This window comes from Somniosus microcephalus, chromosome 6 (genome assembly GCF_052327205.1).
Source record: "Somniosus microcephalus isolate GS21.2 chromosome 6, FLI_Smic_1.0, whole genome shotgun sequence".
Lineage (NCBI taxonomy): Eukaryota > Metazoa > Chordata > Chondrichthyes > Squaliformes > Somniosidae > Somniosus > Somniosus microcephalus.
This window is the reverse complement of record NC_140992.1, coordinates 216,577,730-216,597,051: the sequence shown is the minus strand read 5'-3', so window position 1 is coordinate 216,597,051 and position 19,322 is coordinate 216,577,730. Positions and strand designations below refer to the sequence as shown.

The following is a 19,322-nucleotide window of genomic DNA, read 5'->3' as shown; positions in this document are numbered from 1 at the left end:
GAGTGCGTAGAAGGCGTCAGAAAGCCTGAATTTCTAACTTGCATCTTGCAGGACCTTTTCCAAGCAGCCCCATCCAAAGGAAAACTTCTGCAAGCAAGTAAACACTGGGAGAGTCAGCTAGCAGCTGACAGCGCAGACCCAGGCATTCTGCCGGTGTATGACTCCAGATCACACAATTCACATAAAAGCTTTGGAAATAGGGGGTTGATTCACACACACACACACACACACACACAAAAACATAATCTTAGCCATGTCGTATCCTCAGGGCTACTTGTATCAACCGTCAGCGTCTTTAGCTCTTTACTCGTGTCCAGCGTACAGCACGAGCGTCATATCGGGACCCAGGACGGATGAACTTGGGAGATCTTCTTCGGGATCTGCCTTCAGCCCGTACGCCGGATCTACAGCGTTTACAGCCCCTTCCCCAGGCTATAACAGCCACCTCCAGTACGGTACAGACCCGACCGCTGCCTTCACTTCCTACGTGGTAAGTTCTGTTTTCTAGACACCATTATAATGCATTCATAACTATTGCTGAATACAATGGTGCCTCTTTGAGCTGGTCTCTGAAAAGATCCCATATCTCTCTTTACAAACTTTTCAGCCGCCCCAGTCTGTTATTTTAATGCAATTTGATTCTTGTTAAGAACAACTTTGGTAAAATTGATTTTTTAAATTAGAAAAACAGGCTTGACTTTATTGCAGTCTTCAAAAGCTCACAGTTTTGCATTCAGCTGTTCGCATTTTTAAAAAAATATATTATTTCACTAGGTAAAAGGATTTACAGCTGAATGCGTTTGGTACAAAACGCGATTTTGACGGGTGTTTGTTGTGTCTTAGGGCTCTCCCTATGATCACTCGACGGGAATGGCTGGATCTATAGGATATCACCCGTACGCCGCTCCTTTAGGCTCTTATCCCTATGGTGACCCCGCTTACCGAAAAAATGCCACCAGAGATGCCACTGCCACCCTCAAAGCCTGGCTCAGCGAGCACAGAAAGAACCCTTATCCCACCAAAGGCGAGAAGATCATGCTGGCTATCATCACGAAAATGACTCTGACTCAAGTGTCCACCTGGTTTGCTAACGCCAGGAGGAGGTTGAAGAAGGAGAATAAAATGACCTGGACCCCGAGAAATAGGAGCGAAGACGAGGAGGAAGAAGAGAACATAGATCTGGAGAAAAACGATGACGATGAGCCGCAGAAATCTTTGGAAAAGGGGAACACGTCGGAACCAGAACCAGGTAAGAAAATAATGAATATTTTAGTGAAATCATTTCCAATAAGGGCGCGGAGTTGATTTTGCTTTATTATTTATAAAGCACACATATGCAAATAACACACTGGTTTTCGTTTGAATTGTAATTTTCGCTACACGTGTAGTTAAGAGATGTTTTAAAAAATGCAATACTGTAAAATCCATAACTACTGTCTGGAAATAACAACATTTAGGTTGAATCCAGCAATTGGTATATCATATAATTTTGAGTGCCCTATAATAATAAAGGTAATTTGATTATAATTAAAATGTTTGACTTTTTTACGTTTTGGAATAGAATAAGTGATTTTTTTCTCTTTTTCAACTGATTCAAACAGGGAATCAGAAACCGAACATAGTAGAAATTGCTTGTGAAATATTTGAGGAACAAGATCCTAGTAAAGAAAGTGGGCAGATCCTGAGCGATTCGGAGTTAAAAGACGCCGAGGAAAGAGAAACCATTCACTCCCCCAAAGCTACTACTTCTTCCCTGGTTGTGCCTCACGGAACCGAGCTCTTGCGTGAAAGCAACGACTCCGAATTGGAAACTGCACATACAAACCTAGCTCACACTCTTCCCAGTAACACAGTGAACTGCAATGTGACTTCGGTCATCCATTCCCCCCCGGCAACTAGCTCCAAGCCCAAACTCTGGTCTCTGGCAGAAATCGCCACTTCGGACAAGTCGAAGCAACAGAGCGAGCAGCAGCAGAGTGCGTGCCCGGGTCAAGGCTGCGCCGTGTCGGCCAGCGCCTCGTCTCCGTCCCGTTCCCCTTGCCCTTACCCGAACAGTGCCGTGCTGGGTCGGCCTCTCTACTACACCTCGCCCTTCTACACCGGCTACACGAACTATGGCAGCTTCGGACACCTGCACAGCCACCATGGAGGCAGTAGCACAACACACTTCACTTCCAATGGATTAAGTCAGACTGTCTTAAGCAGAGCAGAGGCTCTGGTAAAACTCTGTCCAGAAACTAAAACAAAGAGCCCGCCACAAATAGATCATTGCAAGGACACATCGTCTTATGATTTGAAGAAAGGTATGTCGAACATTTAATACTGGTTCTTCGCCGAATCTCTGGACACTATTTATTATTTTGCCATGGCAAATTATTTTCCCGTCAAGATGGTATAAAGTAACAAAGAATTTTAGTTTCTGATATGTTGGAAACGGTTGATTCAAACTGTTCAAAATGTAACATCTGAAAAAAATGTCTTAACCAACCACGAATTAATTTGTATTAAGACTAATTCTGTATATTTAATGTAGCATTTTTGTATTTAAAAAGGATAATACACCCTCTTTGAAGTAAATTATGAAACGAGTCTCTTGTACAGATATTAATGTTGTTCTTTCGAATAATATATACATATATATAATATAAATCTGTGTTTTTGAAATGTTTCATAGTTAAGACGATGGCAGTTTAATTTAAGACGAAAGCTGTTTTCTCTGGGTGCGGGGGAGAAAAGGTTTTAACAAGACAAAAATTAGACAGACTTACTAGAGAAAAAATAATTCAAGGGCCGCTACTGAAAAATGTAAATATTTAATTAAAACACAGTTTCAGCTTACACATCCAGGCGATCTTTGCTGTTTGGCTTGGTTTGTTTTTTTTTTAAAAGTGATGAACTTTTATTTTAAAGAAAATTAATACAAAAAAGAGTGTGGCACTTTTACTGTGCAGCTGGTAGGGTGCAAGGACTGGCTGGAATAATAAGGCTAAAACTAAAGTGCCATCCTTTAACCTAATTACATCCAATCAGTGTCGTGTTTTATGCAAAGCAATCAGCTGGTGAACTTTGCTAATGAGTTCGATTTTATGCCAAATTTAGTCCTCATTACTATCGCAAAAAAGCTCAGCAGAGCTATATATGAGGCAGAGAGAACTGAATACAGCCTGACATCCGTACAAGATAACCTCGTCTATACTTTTCTCACCCCACCCCCTCCCTCCCAAGTTGTTTTCGTTTACCATGTAAATTCGCTTAATTCTCCGGTGTTGGCCGCAAGCTTTTCTTAGGCTTTTTTGCTGCTTATATTTCCCCCCACCATCAATGTTACGATACTGGAACCCATTCAGATAAAAGTGTTGACTTGAACTTTTCCCAGATTCGCAGGTAGGTGTCACACTTGTTCTGAATAGAAAACCATCGTACTTTCAACTAAGTGCCAAAAAGGCTTTAAAAAAAATCAGAATCAAATAGCACTCTTTGCAACAGAAACCCTCCAATTCACAAACCAGGGATTACCAAATTAACGGGAAACAGAAAAAGGAAAATAAATCAAACTCATATTATTTGATGTGAATAATTTAACTCCAGCCAATGCCCTGAAAATGTCACCGTACTTCGAAGTGTGATGCGACGAAAACCAGAAATTAATTTTTTGTGAAATATTGTCGTCTGTGTATCGAGCGTGCTGGAAGTAGGAGAAAAAAATCTTTGAATTGTATTTTTGTAAGAACTATACTCAGAGCTTTTACTAATTTATGCGGCTGTTTTTTGCAAAAACAATGGACTCGGAAATGTTTGTAAATAAAATCTCAGCCTGATTTTTCCAAATGCGACTTGATGCTTCCTGTTTATGCTTCTGTAGAATTGGTTCAGCCCGACTATCCTAATTTAAAAGACCAACAGATTGAGAAATTAAATATTAATGACGGACCCATCTGATTATTTCGCTACAGAAAAAGGGAAAACGAGAAAAGAGCTCATTTATAGTGGCAATTAAATTGAAGATGTCAGCTCCCTTTCCCTCAATTGAATTTAGTCAGCGAGCCCATTAAATATTGTATAACGACTCTACATTTCGACCTAATCTATGCATAGTTTAAGGTTAGCTAGGTGGAAACGAGCTGCTGTAAATTTTGTACTTGGCACGTATATATTTGGTTAATGCAAAATTACTTATGCTATTTGTATTTCCAACGGTCTTATAACACAGATAATACAGGAAACACATTGGATGTCAGGCTAAATTGAACGGCGGCACGTGTTTCATATATTTAGCGAATTTTCCAACCAATTGCATTGATCACTAATCACAATTTAGATGTTTCCACAATTAAAATCTGAATAAAAACACACTTAAAAAAAAAAAGTTTCACTGGCTAGGGTTTGATTTTGCTGTCTGCATGTCATTAGAACTCATTGCACATTTAACACGTCATAAACATATGATTAATTCAGAACTTAAGTATGCTCAGGTGAATCGCAACACTCGCTATTTAAAACACAGACATATAACTTGCGTGTACACACAAGGAATTGGAGAGAGTGTTATTCCAGAGTGAAACATTTTGCGATATTATTTAATTAACCATAAAATGACTCTTAGTGATTACACCAAAGTTCCTCCCTTAAACAATCCTCCCTCTCCTTATTAAATGTGTATAAGAAGTAAATAAAAAAAACGCGCAGGAAAGCGGCTGTAGGACTGTTAAAAGATGGGTTGTCATTAATCTTATTTAATTTCATCTTTCTAGTCTTTCAGTAAATTGTCGGAAAGTGTCTCAAGGGGCAAATATAAATACCCTTGTAACGGTACTAAAATGTTCAGAGTCTCCCGGACATTCAAATCAGGACTTCTATTTTTATCTGGTGCTAAAGTGTTAGCTGCATTGGCGTGATTGCAATATATCATCAGCCAGCACCATAATTATTAGTTCCTCCTCGCCTCCTTCCTCAGCTGGCTTTCTTCAATGTCATTTTCTTTATTTAAAACGTACAAAATAACCTGCAGCTTAAAGTTATGATCAGTTTCAAACAAGGAATTAGTAGCAAATTACTTTTCCCGTGGAAACTATGTAAATTAGTAGTATGACTATGGTGTCTATTTTAGGAATTAAATTAATCTTTACTTAATTTTAAAGGATTAGAGACTTACAGGAGGTATTAGTCATAAGCTGATTTTTATATTTTTCATAAAGAAATGATCTTTTATGAGTTGTTCAAGTGCATTAGCGCAGATTTACAAATACTATTTCCAGTACTCTGCACATTGTAAGTATATCCTAGTACTAGGCGCACCAGATACTAGTTCCAGTTACCTTGTGGCTTTGACTAAATGATATGGGTTCTAGGGGTTGGTGGCCAGCGTGGAATTTGCTGTTGTATAATCACACACAAGTCTTCCTCCAGGGCAGCCTTCATATTAAAGAGGACTGATAGCCGCATGTATTAATTTTGAGCTGGATATACAATTTCACTATGCTTTTATTACTGTTGCCTGAATCTATTCTGTTTCATCCAGTTAGAAATGCAAACAATTAATGACATAACTGGTGCTCTGAGTTCAGCAAACTTTTTTTCTAACTGTTCAGGATATTTATTATTTGACCACAGTAGGCTAGGCACAGTGCACACGCGTGGACGTGCATGCATGCTTGTCTGATTAAGCATGCATGTGTTCACCCATATAACTGCGTAGAGATATACATGCATGCATATACACCTATATGTATGTGTGCAGGCGCCTACCTGTTACTACGTTATAACTACGGTCTATTGCCCACCAGTATTTCATCTGTTTCCGCTGGTAAGATAATCAATTAAATGACTTTTGTGTCGGCCTCTTCATAATAAACAGTATTTGGAAACTTCTTAAAGTAATATAAGGTTGCTGCACGTTAAGCAGTGAAAATTTATATTTGTGCACTTTTGTTCCAAACAATATTTTGCAAATTTCCCTTTCTCCCCCCCCCCCCCCCCCCCCCCCAACAAAAAGGACTGAATTCCTTTTACACAAACAGGGCAAGTGAATGTGACAGGAATGCCGATAACTGCTGCGAGGTTAAAGCACCTTGTGTACTTTTGGGAGTGCTGATACCGATTTCGGTGTTCATTGTATTTATTTACCTTCTACACTAACCGCATTGCTTAAAACACCGGCGTGTTACGATGTGGATTTTCAGAGGATTCCTGTTGAACACAATAGGTAAGAAAAATAAAAAATAAAAATAACATTTGTTTTTACAACTGCAAGGTTTGAAAGTTCTGGTCTGAGCAATGCCCCAATATATGTCAAAGCGTGAGCCTGGGAGAGTAAGGAAATGTGCAAGTTTTGAAAAGGCACTTTATTAGCAACAAAATGATGTATGTGGTCATACACATTGTCGATAACAAGAACCACACTATTAGTGCGACATTATGATTCGTTGATATGAAAGGACAGCAAAATAAATGCACGTCAATACATTTACAATAAAAGTATGAATACAAGGTAAGACATGAGCAACATGGGTACCAGTAACCCAAACAGTGTTTGTATTTATGCACAACGGACTGAAAACAGAAGCAAAACACTGGATGTCGCTCCACCCCTGGAGAATTTCAGGTGACCAAGAGCAAAGCGTTAAGAAACCACTTGAGCAACAGAACAAAGACATGTTACTGAAACTTCGAGAACTAAACTGGGAAGTTGATTTTTGTATTTTCCCGTCGGAATGATTCCCTTCCATTCCAAACCAGTTAAGAATTTGACGCTGTTTCCACACGCCACGGTCTATCCTTCGCTTGCCCCATTGACTGGTAAGAGGTGAAAAGTCTGTGTCCCCTTCCCAGCCGCGAATTCCTGGCATTCCTCCCTTTACATGGTCAAAAAAAAAATCTTTGGAGCAACAACAAGCAGACAGCAATCGCTTTCAGTCCCAGCCATGCAGAGAGAAAAAAGGAAAGAAACATCAAGCAGTACTGTTCATTTCTTCGCGCCTGACAGGTAATAGTGTCAAAGAGTTAGGATGGCAGCCACCACCAGCTGGCTCCTCACGTTTGCCAGTTTCCTTAACCAGCTCGGCAAGTCGTCTATCGCTGGAAGTATTGGGCCAATGGCACTTCCCAGCGTTTTTGTGTTTTTTGACGGGACAATTCCAGCACCATTGTTAATGAAACAAAGGGAAGGGGGAAGCAGGGTTTATTTTAAATCACCGTGAGGGTGTGGGGGGGGGGGGGGGGGACCTCTTATTGTTCTGGAGATATTAAACAATAATAATTGTGTTTAAAGCATCCCAACACGCGCGAAAAAGACACACTTGGTTGTTCACGGTATCTTTTTACTAGTTGAAACCCTTCCAGAGGTGTATTATCACAATGATGATCACATTCTTCACCGCTCTTCTTGAAAACTTAAAACTCTTGATCTCGAAGTGTGTTTGTCTAACGATGCGGCTCAGTGTCTTGAAAGAGAATGTACAAGTTCGATCAATACATTTTAGATGGTCTTACGCGATATTTCATATACTCCTAGTTTCTTTTCCAAAGAAGAATACAATTAGTATTCGAAGCAGTCCTGCTCATTGCCAAGGGATCCGCGCTTCACTGTTAATGTGCATAATAATTACAGCACACGATGGGCTGCACAATTAGAAACGCAATCGGAAATTGAAAACCAACTCTGTTATAAAGGTGTCCTGCGTTACTCTATATGCAATTTTACACTAAATGTGAAAAAGCCTACTGAGCACTTAAATATAGAGCCCACTTAGCACGTGGAAACACTTAGACATTTGCTATTGTGTTTATCAAAACTGTACTATTTGTACAAAACAAGTACAATTCCAACTTGTTATGCATACTTGGGTTAAGCGGCTCCGTTTTTGTGAAGCTGTTTCTTATTTGAGCATGCCCACTCTCTCCACACTGCTAAAGTTTAGTTGCCTATTTAATCTATCGCCGCCGCCTCCAAATAAACTTCAGTATCCGGACAAGGCGTGAGCTGATAGCTCTTGTACACTTTTGTCTGCGTCAGGGAGCAAAAGGTGCCGTTTGCACACTACATAAATAATCATTTGGAGAGAAAACTAAAAAAAAATGGCCTACAAATCGAGTCCATCTGGAGCTGATCGAGATGATCAAAGGGCCTGGTTTGCTTGGGCTGAAATGTTAGTCTGTCTGTGTCCTGCGAGCATATTTAGGAAACTCGCTTCTGTACCTAGAGAGAAAATCTCCACTGATCCCAACCCTTGACATGAACCCAACAGGGAGACCGCTTTAAGAAAGCGTACAGAATACATTGCAGAAAGGATGGGATGGCGAACGAGACTTTTTTTTAACAAATACAAACTTTGTTTGAAGTGCTGACTGGCGCCGTGGATGGGAAAATTGTGACGGCTGCTAATGAATTGCAAGCCTCTGCATTGCGTATGTCAGTGCAGTCCTGTTAGTGTGGTAATGAATGGATGGTCATCACTAACGTAAGTAAATCAAATTACATAGTGGAGAGTTAATAACTTCATCAACTGTTTCCTAATTGCTTTAAAATGCCTTGTACATACAATGCGCTCTGCGCCATCCGGAGACCCCAGGCTTCTTGGAAAACCAATACATTTTATTATTAAAAAATTATAACTAATATTATGTGTATTATATATTGGTCTCTGTGGTCCAATTGAGAATTATGTGCACTGCAAAAATACTCGTGGATAATTAGTTGAGTGCCGTCATATTATTTCAAATTATTTCTTTCTCTAAATGGAGACTTAGCAACAATACATCGGATTCAAAAACTTTTATATTAAAAGGTGTAATTAATATCTGGTTATAATGTGAACGCAAGCAATCGATTGTTTAAGTGTCAATTTATAAGTTGAAGAGGTTCACAGAGGTTTTTTTTCTTATAGAAAGTAGTTTGTTGGAGAACAATATTTAGTTGGTTGAATGAACAGTAGTTGGCTAGATGGTCAATATGTTGTGTGTGTTTGTATGTGTATCCAAGTGCTGTTATGTTGGAAAATAATCAAAAGTGACATTTTCTAATCTCGCGCTTTTTGAATGTAGGATTAAAGGCAGACTCAAGTTTAACAGGTCCTCAGGGCTGCAGAGCACATTATGGCGCTACATAACACTTGCTAATGGTTATATGGGTGAGTATTGAGGCGCGGTGACTACACATGTATAACATGAATCTGTGTAAGTTTCTGTACAAGTAAATATGACTAAAGTGACAAAGCTATCTTGCGTGCTTAATTTGTCACAGCAAAAGCGGGTAAATGGAGTTGAGGCACAAATCAGCCACGATTAATTGGATGGCGGAACAGGCTCGATGGGCTGAATGGCCTACTCCTGTTCCTATACATGGATTATGACACTTTTTGAACATTATTGCCTCATTATCTACGCTGCTTGAAATGCTGAGGCTGGACCTGTTGGGTGACCATGAATGCGAGCTTCCAGAAGCTCCAACTCTCTAAGGGACCAGGAGTGAATTTGCTAAGCTCTTTCTATTCTTCACTGTTTGAGAAATATTCCAAAATTACATACCAAACTCCTGATTTGATCTAGGCTTGGCGTCTTTCATCATTTCCTTCTGCCTTATCCAGCCTTTGTAGTTTTTCTGTTGCTCGTTCTGTTCTCGCCTGTGCTCTGGTATAAGGAAAAGAAATGTAAATGGATTCCAGATTAAGAAGAAGAAATAAAACAGCCCGACAATTCATTATGTAATAGGAATCTATTGACAAACGAGGTGATACGTTGTTAATTATTGTTATTATCCAGATGTACAAGGCAAGTTCTGCGATACCAGCTTGCACAAACAAACCACTAGAGGCACTGACAAGAGTCAGTCTGCCACTTCAGAACAACATCAAATTCAGTTAAAAAGTGTAAAGGGAATCCTATTATTTGACCTGGTTAGATTATTAGTAAGGACATCTGTGACTGGCAGCACACCAAGTATTACCAGAAACAGATCCGGCTGCGCCGCCCCCACCCTCGCAAAAAAAGAGCAATATGTTAATACATCTGAGCCTCCTCCCTCCTCCCCTCCGATTCTGAAAAAAAAATTGGCAGAAATGCAGCAACCGAGAGAAAACAGAAGCGATTGCCGAACAAGTGGCTGTTTTTTGAATTTACCTTTTGTGTGTGTCTATAAGCAATCTTGTGGCATTTCCCTCACAGAAAGGGATTATCATGCGCCACCGGCGTGGGATCAGGAGAGTTGGGCTGGAGTAGACTTTCAGTGAAATCGCAGAGGGGATAAGGGTCTTGCTTTATTTAATCATCAAATCCCGGGAATGAAGCTCTTAATTAATTATGGGCGCTAAAAATTCAGCCCAGCTGTTTCTGTAGCTTGGCGCTGGCTCGAGTGGAGAAAGACAAACTCTGGGCTGAGAACTGCTAGAGCACATTCAGCATAAATCACTTCCTAATGATACTCCTTGGTGAAAATGAACCTGCTAATGACGGATGGTTTATTGTCCTCTAGATTTCTATACCCTGTACAGTACAACACTGTCCAGCCGAGTTGTTACCTATTAACGATTTTGCAATTCTAAATGTTAAAAGCCTTTTAAATATTTATGATAAAATTGTAAATTGACCTAGATATAGATTGTCACGATATGATTTACAAGTGTTTACAAACCTATCCAAGGAAGGAACATATATATAAACACAAGATTAGTGAAGGAACAGTCCACGTTTATTAAGGAAGGAGGCTTGATAACCAACGGAAAAGTAACGAAAATAAATAGGCAAGCCCCTTGTTTCTCCAGTTCCTACACAAGTCTCTGGAGGAAAGCGTGTGTGTGTGATTCTTGCAGCTGTTTGATAGCACTCTGCATAGTCCTTATACTGCTGATCCAGTCAGATCCTATCAATGGACATTGCAGGCTAGAATTTCAAAGATCTCATGATAGTTTTTGCCCAGAATGTAAGGTTTAGTTCCCTGTTCTATTTAATCACACTGGTCGATTTATGATATATGTGTACATAACTAGTCAACTGGACACAGTATTGTAAGTATTGATATGTTCACAGATATACCAAGAGTGTACACAACTGAGAACTGTAAATTTATTACAAAAAATAGATTACATAGGACTTGCTTGGGATCTGGCTACTTTTATAGATCTGTTATATTGTGCGTTTTACGTCAAAGCGAACTGGTTTAGTTTTGCACAGAGGCGACTTGCGTCGAGTAAGTTAGGTGTGAAATTTCCTGAACTACGTGTACACAAGCAGCGTCACTTTGACTTTGCACTAGTTGTAGTATAACCTTAAAAAGCAAACCTTGAAAACTTCCCAGCTGGTCGAGTGGGAAGTTTACAAACTTCACTTAATTTTTTTTAATAGCAGCAAAGAGCTCACTGTCCCATTGTTGTTTTGTGTTAAAATTTAAAAAAACTAACTGGCGTTCGGGAGCTGTGCACCTGGGTGCAAGCGCATCTGTACTGTTTGGCACGGTGGAAATCTGCTGTTCTTCATACTGCCTTCAGTTGCGACCATAGATTAAATAATACTTAAATTATTTATGGTCTAGCATTATATTTTAACTGAAGGTAGTTCTCATCATATAAAAATGTTATGACACTACGAATAGCTGGGCTTATTTATTATATCTTTATTATATCTATGCCGCCCATATCCTAACTGGTACCAAGCCCCATTCACCCATCCACCCCTGTGCTCACTGACCAACATTGGCTGCGGTCGGTCAACACCTCCGGGGAAAATCTCGGTATCGCCCGTTTGGGGCGCTAAATTTTGAAAGCTGGAAAAATTAGCACCAGGCGCTAATGATTCGCAGCTTTCTCTAAATTGGGTGATAGCGCTCCAGGAAGGAAGTGGAGCGCTAAATCAAGTACTACCACTTCCCTTCTGGAGCACTAAATCAAGGGGGGGTGGGGTGGGGGAGGGAGGTAGAGGTGCAGCGCTGCACAATGGTGACTGCAGCGCTGCCGGTATCCGAGGCTCCTTCCCTCCCTTACAGGGAAGGGCCATCGCTGCAGGCTCTGCATTTCAACGATGTCCCTTGTCGCCGATGGCAGCTGGGATCTGTGACGATCAGTCCCAAGCTGATCAATCGTGGCAATTAAAAATGGCAACCTAAGGAATGGAAACAATTTTTTTCTGCAGATCAGCGGCCTTACCTTTAATTACCACTCCCGAAGCGCCCGGCCTCCCGAACAACGCCTCATGCAGCTGTCGGTGTTATCGCCCAGCGATGCAGCAGGGGCGGAACCAAATTTCAGGTTCTGAGCACTACCAGGATGCTGTGCAGCTGGATGATGTCACAATCTCCTGGCGCAGGAGATCGTGGCACTAGGGGTTACCACCGCCACAAACCTCTAGGTGAATTTCACGGGCGGCGGTACTATCACTGCGCCCGGGCGGTAAGTCATTAGTGCCCTGTTATCGCCCCCCTGGAGGCACTCATTGGAAGTGCTAAAGTACCGAATATCTCCCCCTTCGACTTTAAAATTCTCATTGTTGTTTTCAAATTTCTCCATGACCTGCCCCCTTTGCTATCTCTTTAACCTCCCCCAGCCCTACAACCCTCCGAGATCTCTACTCTCCTCCAATTCTGGACTCTTGCACAGCCCAGATTTTCATCGCTCCACCATTGGCGGCCGTGCCTTCAACTGCCTAGGCCCTAAGTTTTGGAATTCCCTCCCTAAACCTCACCACCTCTCTACCGCTTTCTCCTCTTTTAAGACACTCCTTAAAACCTATGTCTTTGACCAAGCTGTTCTAATATCTCCTTATGTGGCTCGGTGTCAAATTATGTTTGATAACGCTCCTGTGGGATGTTTTACTACATTTAAGGTGTTATATAAATGCAAGTTGTTGTTGTTGTGAGGTTGTACAGATATAGCGTGCTGTGTCATGGATGTTATCACATGGTAGTAGGATCAAAACATGTTTGCCCTCTGCGATGGAGGTGACCCTAGGTTCTGATAATTTCATCAATTGGCTGTGGGGCAAATAGGGTTGATTCCACAATTACTATGTTCTTATGTTCCTAATTATATAACACCAGACAATATTCAATAACAATGGTTTAACTCCAGCCATATCAACCCCATCTCAGTGGCTGCTCTGAACAATTAATTTATTTCTCAAGGAGAGTGAAACAACTGTAAAACAATAAAAGCAAACCTTCAAAAGGAATTCATGGCATCAAATTAAAATTCTGCTGGCAATCATTAAACAAAACTACAACCATAAACCCTCAATATTTTCTTTTCAATTAAAATCTTCCTATCGGCAATAGGTTCAGATGAATGGAAGGATACCTGTAAGCATACTCCCATTAAGCAGCATCTTGTATAAAATAATCTAAATATATCAAATCAGGAGGGAGGAAGAGAGAAAGAGCAATGAAGAAACAGTGGTGAGACATTGTCAGGGGGTGACTTCTGAAAAAGCAACAAAAAGGAATCATAAAGATACAATGGGAGAGACAGATAACTTTGAGAAGGAGAGAAACAAGCTTGGAAATGGATAGATGCACAGATTCAGCAAGACACAGAATAGGAAGAAGGAGAGGCAAATTAAGATCAATGAGAGGAGAGAGGGGGGTGAAAACATTCTGATAGTGAGATAGTCATGATAAAGAAAGATGCAGACTGTGAAGGGAAAAAAATATATGCAGGAACCAGAAGCTAAGTCTGATAAGGCAAGAGCAAGTGAATAAGTTATGTGTCAATGTAGTATTGCTAATTTCTTTCCATCTATCTCTCACTCTATTTTGTGGTTGCATTTTACTTTATCTTGGAGAAACATATTTTAGCTGTACATGAATCTGAAAGGGCCAATTTTTGTAAGGGTAAAGTAAGCAAACATTGCAAAATAGTGTCAACAATGGTGTATGAGTCCCATAAACTATTAGCTAGTCAATGTGCCTGGAGACTATACATGTAGTATAAATACACAAACTAGATTCCTTCTATAAAGCTGGTTAGAGAGCTATATAAAATGTGTCATATTGCAAAGGGGATATCATTGAAAAGCTGTTGTACATAGTTGGTTAGGGAATGGAACCATAAGTAACATTCACCATCCCAGAGGGTAGGATACAGTACAGTGAGGAATTAGTGCTTGCGTATGCATATGTGTGTTTTGCTTGTCTCACAAAGACAAACTGTTACAGTATTCCCTATGTATGTGTGTATCTATTATATAATGTATGTATGTGTGTGCACACTTCTACAGTGCCAGAAAGGATTTGACAGCACAACTGTCTATTGTTTAAATAAAGGATAATATTTGATTTTTGTGCTTTCATAACTATCCAGTTTCTAGCTGTCTCTTAACACCTGTTTCAAGGTATTATTTCAGAGGCTTTAGAGATAAAAGTCAACATTTTTATTTAATGGTAAAATGGCACATTTTGCCCAGACATCCCTTTTCCTAAAAGAAGGCTTTTATTCGCTGAAAGCAAACCACAGACTCTCTTTGCTTAAGCTTGATGGATGCAAATGTAAATGTGCACTTATTTAATTGGATCAGGTCCCAAGATAAAAGAGATAAACGGCTCCCAGTTTGCCAAGTTATTTTCAGAGGCATGCAGTGATGTGTGTAGGGAAAGTTAATGAAGAAGCAAAGAGACAAACTGTACTTAAAATACCTTGGGTCTAGACTTGTTGAAAGGAAGCCTAGAGTTTTTTGCATGTAGGAGAATTTGAGAGAAGCATTGACATGCTCTTCAGTGGAACAGGTGGTGGTTTGTGGAGGATAGCTGCTAAACATTACTGAAATAACATTACTGAGAGAACCCAAGGCAACTATGGAGAGATCAATTTTTCTCTAGATGATGCTCTGATAATACCCGATGAATTAAAATGTTGTTTCAAGTTTCTTCAGTGTGCACTTTTTGCTCTTTTGGTCGCAGCTTCAAGCAATCACTTCACCTCATAGTGTGCAATCAGGCATCAGCTGCAAAAGCAATTATTACAAAAATGCCTATATCGCTGTATTTACTTGTTTTTTTCTGTGGTTTACATCCATATGCATGAGACATTAGCAGACAGTTATTGATACAAACACAGTTTTTGTTGCTAAAGGCCTTCCAAAACAAATTCTCCGGCTGAGTGCCAGCGTATGCATGTTGGCTTGGTGCAAGCTGATTAGTGAGATGATTTACAGCCTAACAGAAAGGATGATACTGTCAAGGCAGCAATTCAAAAAGACAAGATAGCACACCCGCAAGGCTTCGTTCATGTTACTGTAAACCACCCAACAAATCAAGACCTACACCACAAATACCTGAAACAGTCAAGCAATCAATTGGCTGCAGATTAAATGCAGTCTCTATTACCAGTTTCTCTGGTAATTTGTTACCCTGACAATAGTATCTCCTAGCTGTATGTAACCACCCCTCCTCACCTGTCCAACTGCGTGAGAATGGAGATATTTCAGGAGCGCAGCAGGGCACCTAATACAACAGTTGCAATATTGCTTCTGTTTTCTACCCTTACAAATAGCAAGACAATAAGCCTGAATGGTGGCCCACAAAACACAGGGGTCAAATGCTGCTATTTCAGCTACATACAGTTGTTCCTTTTGTCACCAGACCTTTTTCTCCTGTTCATTAATAATAAAACAAAATCTTTCTCTTCACTAGCTGTCCTTGATGGAGAAAGCCTTACTCTGCAATAAACTTAGGGACTTTGATCTTAGACCATTCACTTAGGTCTTTTTTTTAGCTGAAATCAGTGGCAAAACTATGTGAACTTATTGTTCACACTTGCTGCGCTTCTGGTTTAGAAAGAACTGATTTATTAGCTTGTCAAGGGAAGCATTGTTCAAGAAGGCAATCAAAAAGCACTTACCTAGCTAAACTAAAATTACTGGCTTTTCACTGGCTAATTTGTATAACTCCCATGGAGCAGCTTGGAAAAGGTTTGATGAGGCATAAAATGATGATTAATGAATTTATTGCCCTAGTGCTCATCAAATAGGAGTGTGATTATGTTCTCTTGGTGTAGTGTCTGTTGCATATAGAGAATAGCCAGAAACATGACAGTCAGTATCTGAGTGACAGTATAGGTATTGGATTAATCAGGTATTGATAGATTATATATACAAATATATATAGCATACACCAAGTGCCCTTGTGTTTGACTTTTCTTTTGTAATTTTTGGCTTCTCTATTTACATCCTCATTCACCTCTCCTCATTCTCAGCCTCTCTGTGCATTTATGCCACCTACATCCATTCTTGGCTCCGCTGCCAAATTTCATGACTGCTTCTACTTCTGAATTCATTGTCCACTTCCTCGCTGCTCACTGATTTTTTTTCAACACTTTTGTCCATGCTCTGGCATTTCAAGTCCTTTCCACCCTGTGTCATAACCCCTTCCCCCACTGATTGAAGATGTTTGTGGCCTGTCTGAACCTTCTCTGTTCAAATCCACTTATCTTAGACCCTTTCTCTTTCAACCACTTTAAAGTCTCCTTTTAAATCTCCCCATTCATTTTGCTGGTTCAGTCAGATTAGAACCCAGCGAAAGCCAAAAGAAAACACAAGATGTTGCTGCATCCACTGGGCATGGGCAATAACTGCAATGAGAATCCAGCTGAAATAGAGCATCGGTATGATTCTAAAGCTAAGTAAGCACTATAACTAATAGAAAGAACGAAAGATAATGAAAAGTAGCCAAAAGCAGGAAAATAAAGATATAGACAAAGCATTCAAAAGAAAGGCAATAGCTGAGGAAAATGAATACAAAGGAAACATGGCAAAATGCCGAAACATGCAGAATAAGAGAAAGAAAGGAACATTTCAAAATAGAATTAGAAGGAAGAAAGTGCATAGAAAATAGAAAGGTCAGAGAAAGAAATACATTTTTTTTAAATGGAAGGTTGTCTGGTATCACCGGTTTGAGTAGTAGATGTGATATCTGAGGTAATGACAAATGGTGGCATTGGTCTATTCATAGATGTTAAAAAGTCAGTTCAACAGTTCTAATATGATCTCCTTCTAATTCTTTCTGACCCATGTGACCTGTTAAATTTTCAGATATAACAGAGGCAACATGAGGGGACTGGTGAGACAAAGGATGATTTGATAGGAGGTTAAATGAGAAATGTGAGGAAAGGTGCTGCAGGGAGAGATCTGCTCAGTTTTCAGCCCCAGTCACTTTGACTATTGAAGTGGTTAAATGAAGTAATAGGATAAGGCGCAAGACAAACTGACACAAAAGGTTTTAGGTTTAAAATAGAAAGACACAACTGAGCGATAAATTAAAAATTGACTAAAGTGACAACAGAAGATATGTCAGGTGCATCAAGATGAAGAAATTCTGATTATTTTTGCAAGCACTGCTGTTCATTTTCAACAAGGTAAAACATTCTTTAATAAGTACATTGCATTTTCATAGCTATAAATAGCATTTTAGAACTTAATGTAATAAACACTGTACAATATAATTTTGGATATGATATAATGGTCCGGATTTTGCAGTGGTAATGATGGTGAAACTGTCAGAGTTCACCATCATTACCCCTCTGAAACTGACCGCAACTTCAGGATTTAGCGCATGCGAAGATAAATGCGGAAATCCAGAAGTTGCGGTCAGTCATTCCCTGCTCCGCCACAGTTGTGCGTGGAACTCCCCAGAGCCGGCAATTAATTCAAGTCACACTGAAGGATGAAAACTCCTTCTATTATGCTGGAACATTGCTGTTAAACCCCTCTGAAAAAGTTAAACCTGAAAGAGGTGTAACTGGGTTTTTAACAGTGTAGTGACTGCTGATCAATCGTTCTGGCCCTGAAAAACTAATTTTATATTTGTGGAATGTCAAATTAACATGATTAAGAATTACATAGTTTTTAAAATATTTTTTTTTAACAAGTTTGTTTATGATATTTCAGCTTCTAACTTAATCCTATGTGTATTTCCCAATCTTTAATTCGCTCTGTAAAATTTATAAAAAGTAAATGAGAACCTATGCATTTTACTTCCTGGTTTGCTGTCAGTGAGAATGCTTCAATGCACTTGGCTACTCAACCTGCTTGATGGCATCACTGTTGATGGATGCTGGAGATTTGCATGATTTGGTGCCAGGGTCAAACTAAGGTCGGGAGAGCTGAAATTCACGCCACAGAGATCGCTAGATCTTTGTGGGAAGCTTTCTTTGAGGTCAGCGGCGAGCGCCGTCAATTCACTACTGACTGCAAATTCCAGGCCAATAAATATTCTATGATGTAGAGTTATGATATTTGTCTGTTTCAGGTAGTTTAATAAATACCAATATCACTTCTTATCTAACAAGATGATATAACATCACTTCTAGCCCAATCATATGATTTATTCACAGGAGCCTACCATCAATTGAGTCTGTCTTGACACTCCTGCCAGCAAAAAAATATATGCAGAAAGAGAAAATGGTAAGAAATAATTGTTTCATTGCATTGCAGAGAATAGCATACAATGGAACGTGTTCCAATATTTCAGATGAAATAATAAACTGCTCAAGCTCTGCTCTTACTGTTTATGTCATTATTATAACTCTTTAGTTTGTGTGTGCTCTGTAACACACCAAGGATACATTTATATTCCATCGGTGGAACTCAGATCCATTCACTCCTAAGTTCCCTCCAATCACATCAGCACCCCCGAAATGTAATCTCAGCTCACAGGGATTCATTTGATGGTGATGCCATTATGTCACAGTGTTCATACACCAAACACTTCAGTTAATTTAAAAAAAATAATAATTTTATCCTCAGAAGGGACGGACTATGGGGGATTCTTTTTAATTTAATTCTTTCCCCCCTAATTCTGCTAAACTCAAAATGCAGTAACCTCAATTACACTGGAGTCTGGGATCTGCAGTTCAGGTTTGAAACTGTCATGTGTTGGGAATACAAAGGCAGGTCTGGAGATCAATTCAATTTGCCAGCTACTCTGTTTATACGCAATCTTTAGTGTCGCTGTGAAGCGCTTCACTGCAACACTAAGGATAGTGTGTAAATGCACACTTACAATGCATTTCCACTACAACTGTAACTGTTACAAAGCAGCTTTCCTTGCTTAAATAAAGGGGAAAACATTAGGGTATTTTCTAGCATGCAGGATTTGTACATACTATTTTCAGTAGAATTGATGTGCATCTTATGCCATTTGACAAAAGAGAAACTGTTTTTTTAGATATCGGAAATTGTAAGTGATTCTTTGGCTCATGGCAGTTTAGCATAAATAATAGTATTTTAAAGTAAAAATACCCTCAAGTTTTATTTATTTGTACGACAGTAAAGATTTGATCAGCATGCATTAGTGCAGTGCATTCAAGCAGTGATGCTGCGGCCACCTACAGCACTTGTGCTCTCCAATC

General features: G+C 39.7%; 1 protein-coding gene across 1 annotated transcript; it reads left to right on the top strand.

Annotated features, from left to right (window-relative positions):
- On the top strand, positions 1 to 3,828 carry irx5a (iroquois homeobox 5a). The gene is made up of 3 exons (XM_085991394.1): positions 1 to 490; positions 844 to 1,249; positions 1,602 to 3,828. The coding sequence occupies exons 1-3, from the start codon at positions 254 to 256 to the stop codon at positions 2,318 to 2,320; spliced, it is 1,362 nt and encodes a 453-aa protein (XP_085847520.1). The 5' UTR covers positions 1 to 253; the 3' UTR covers positions 2,321 to 3,828.
- The last annotated feature ends 15,494 nt before the right edge of the window (positions 3,829 to 19,322 follow it).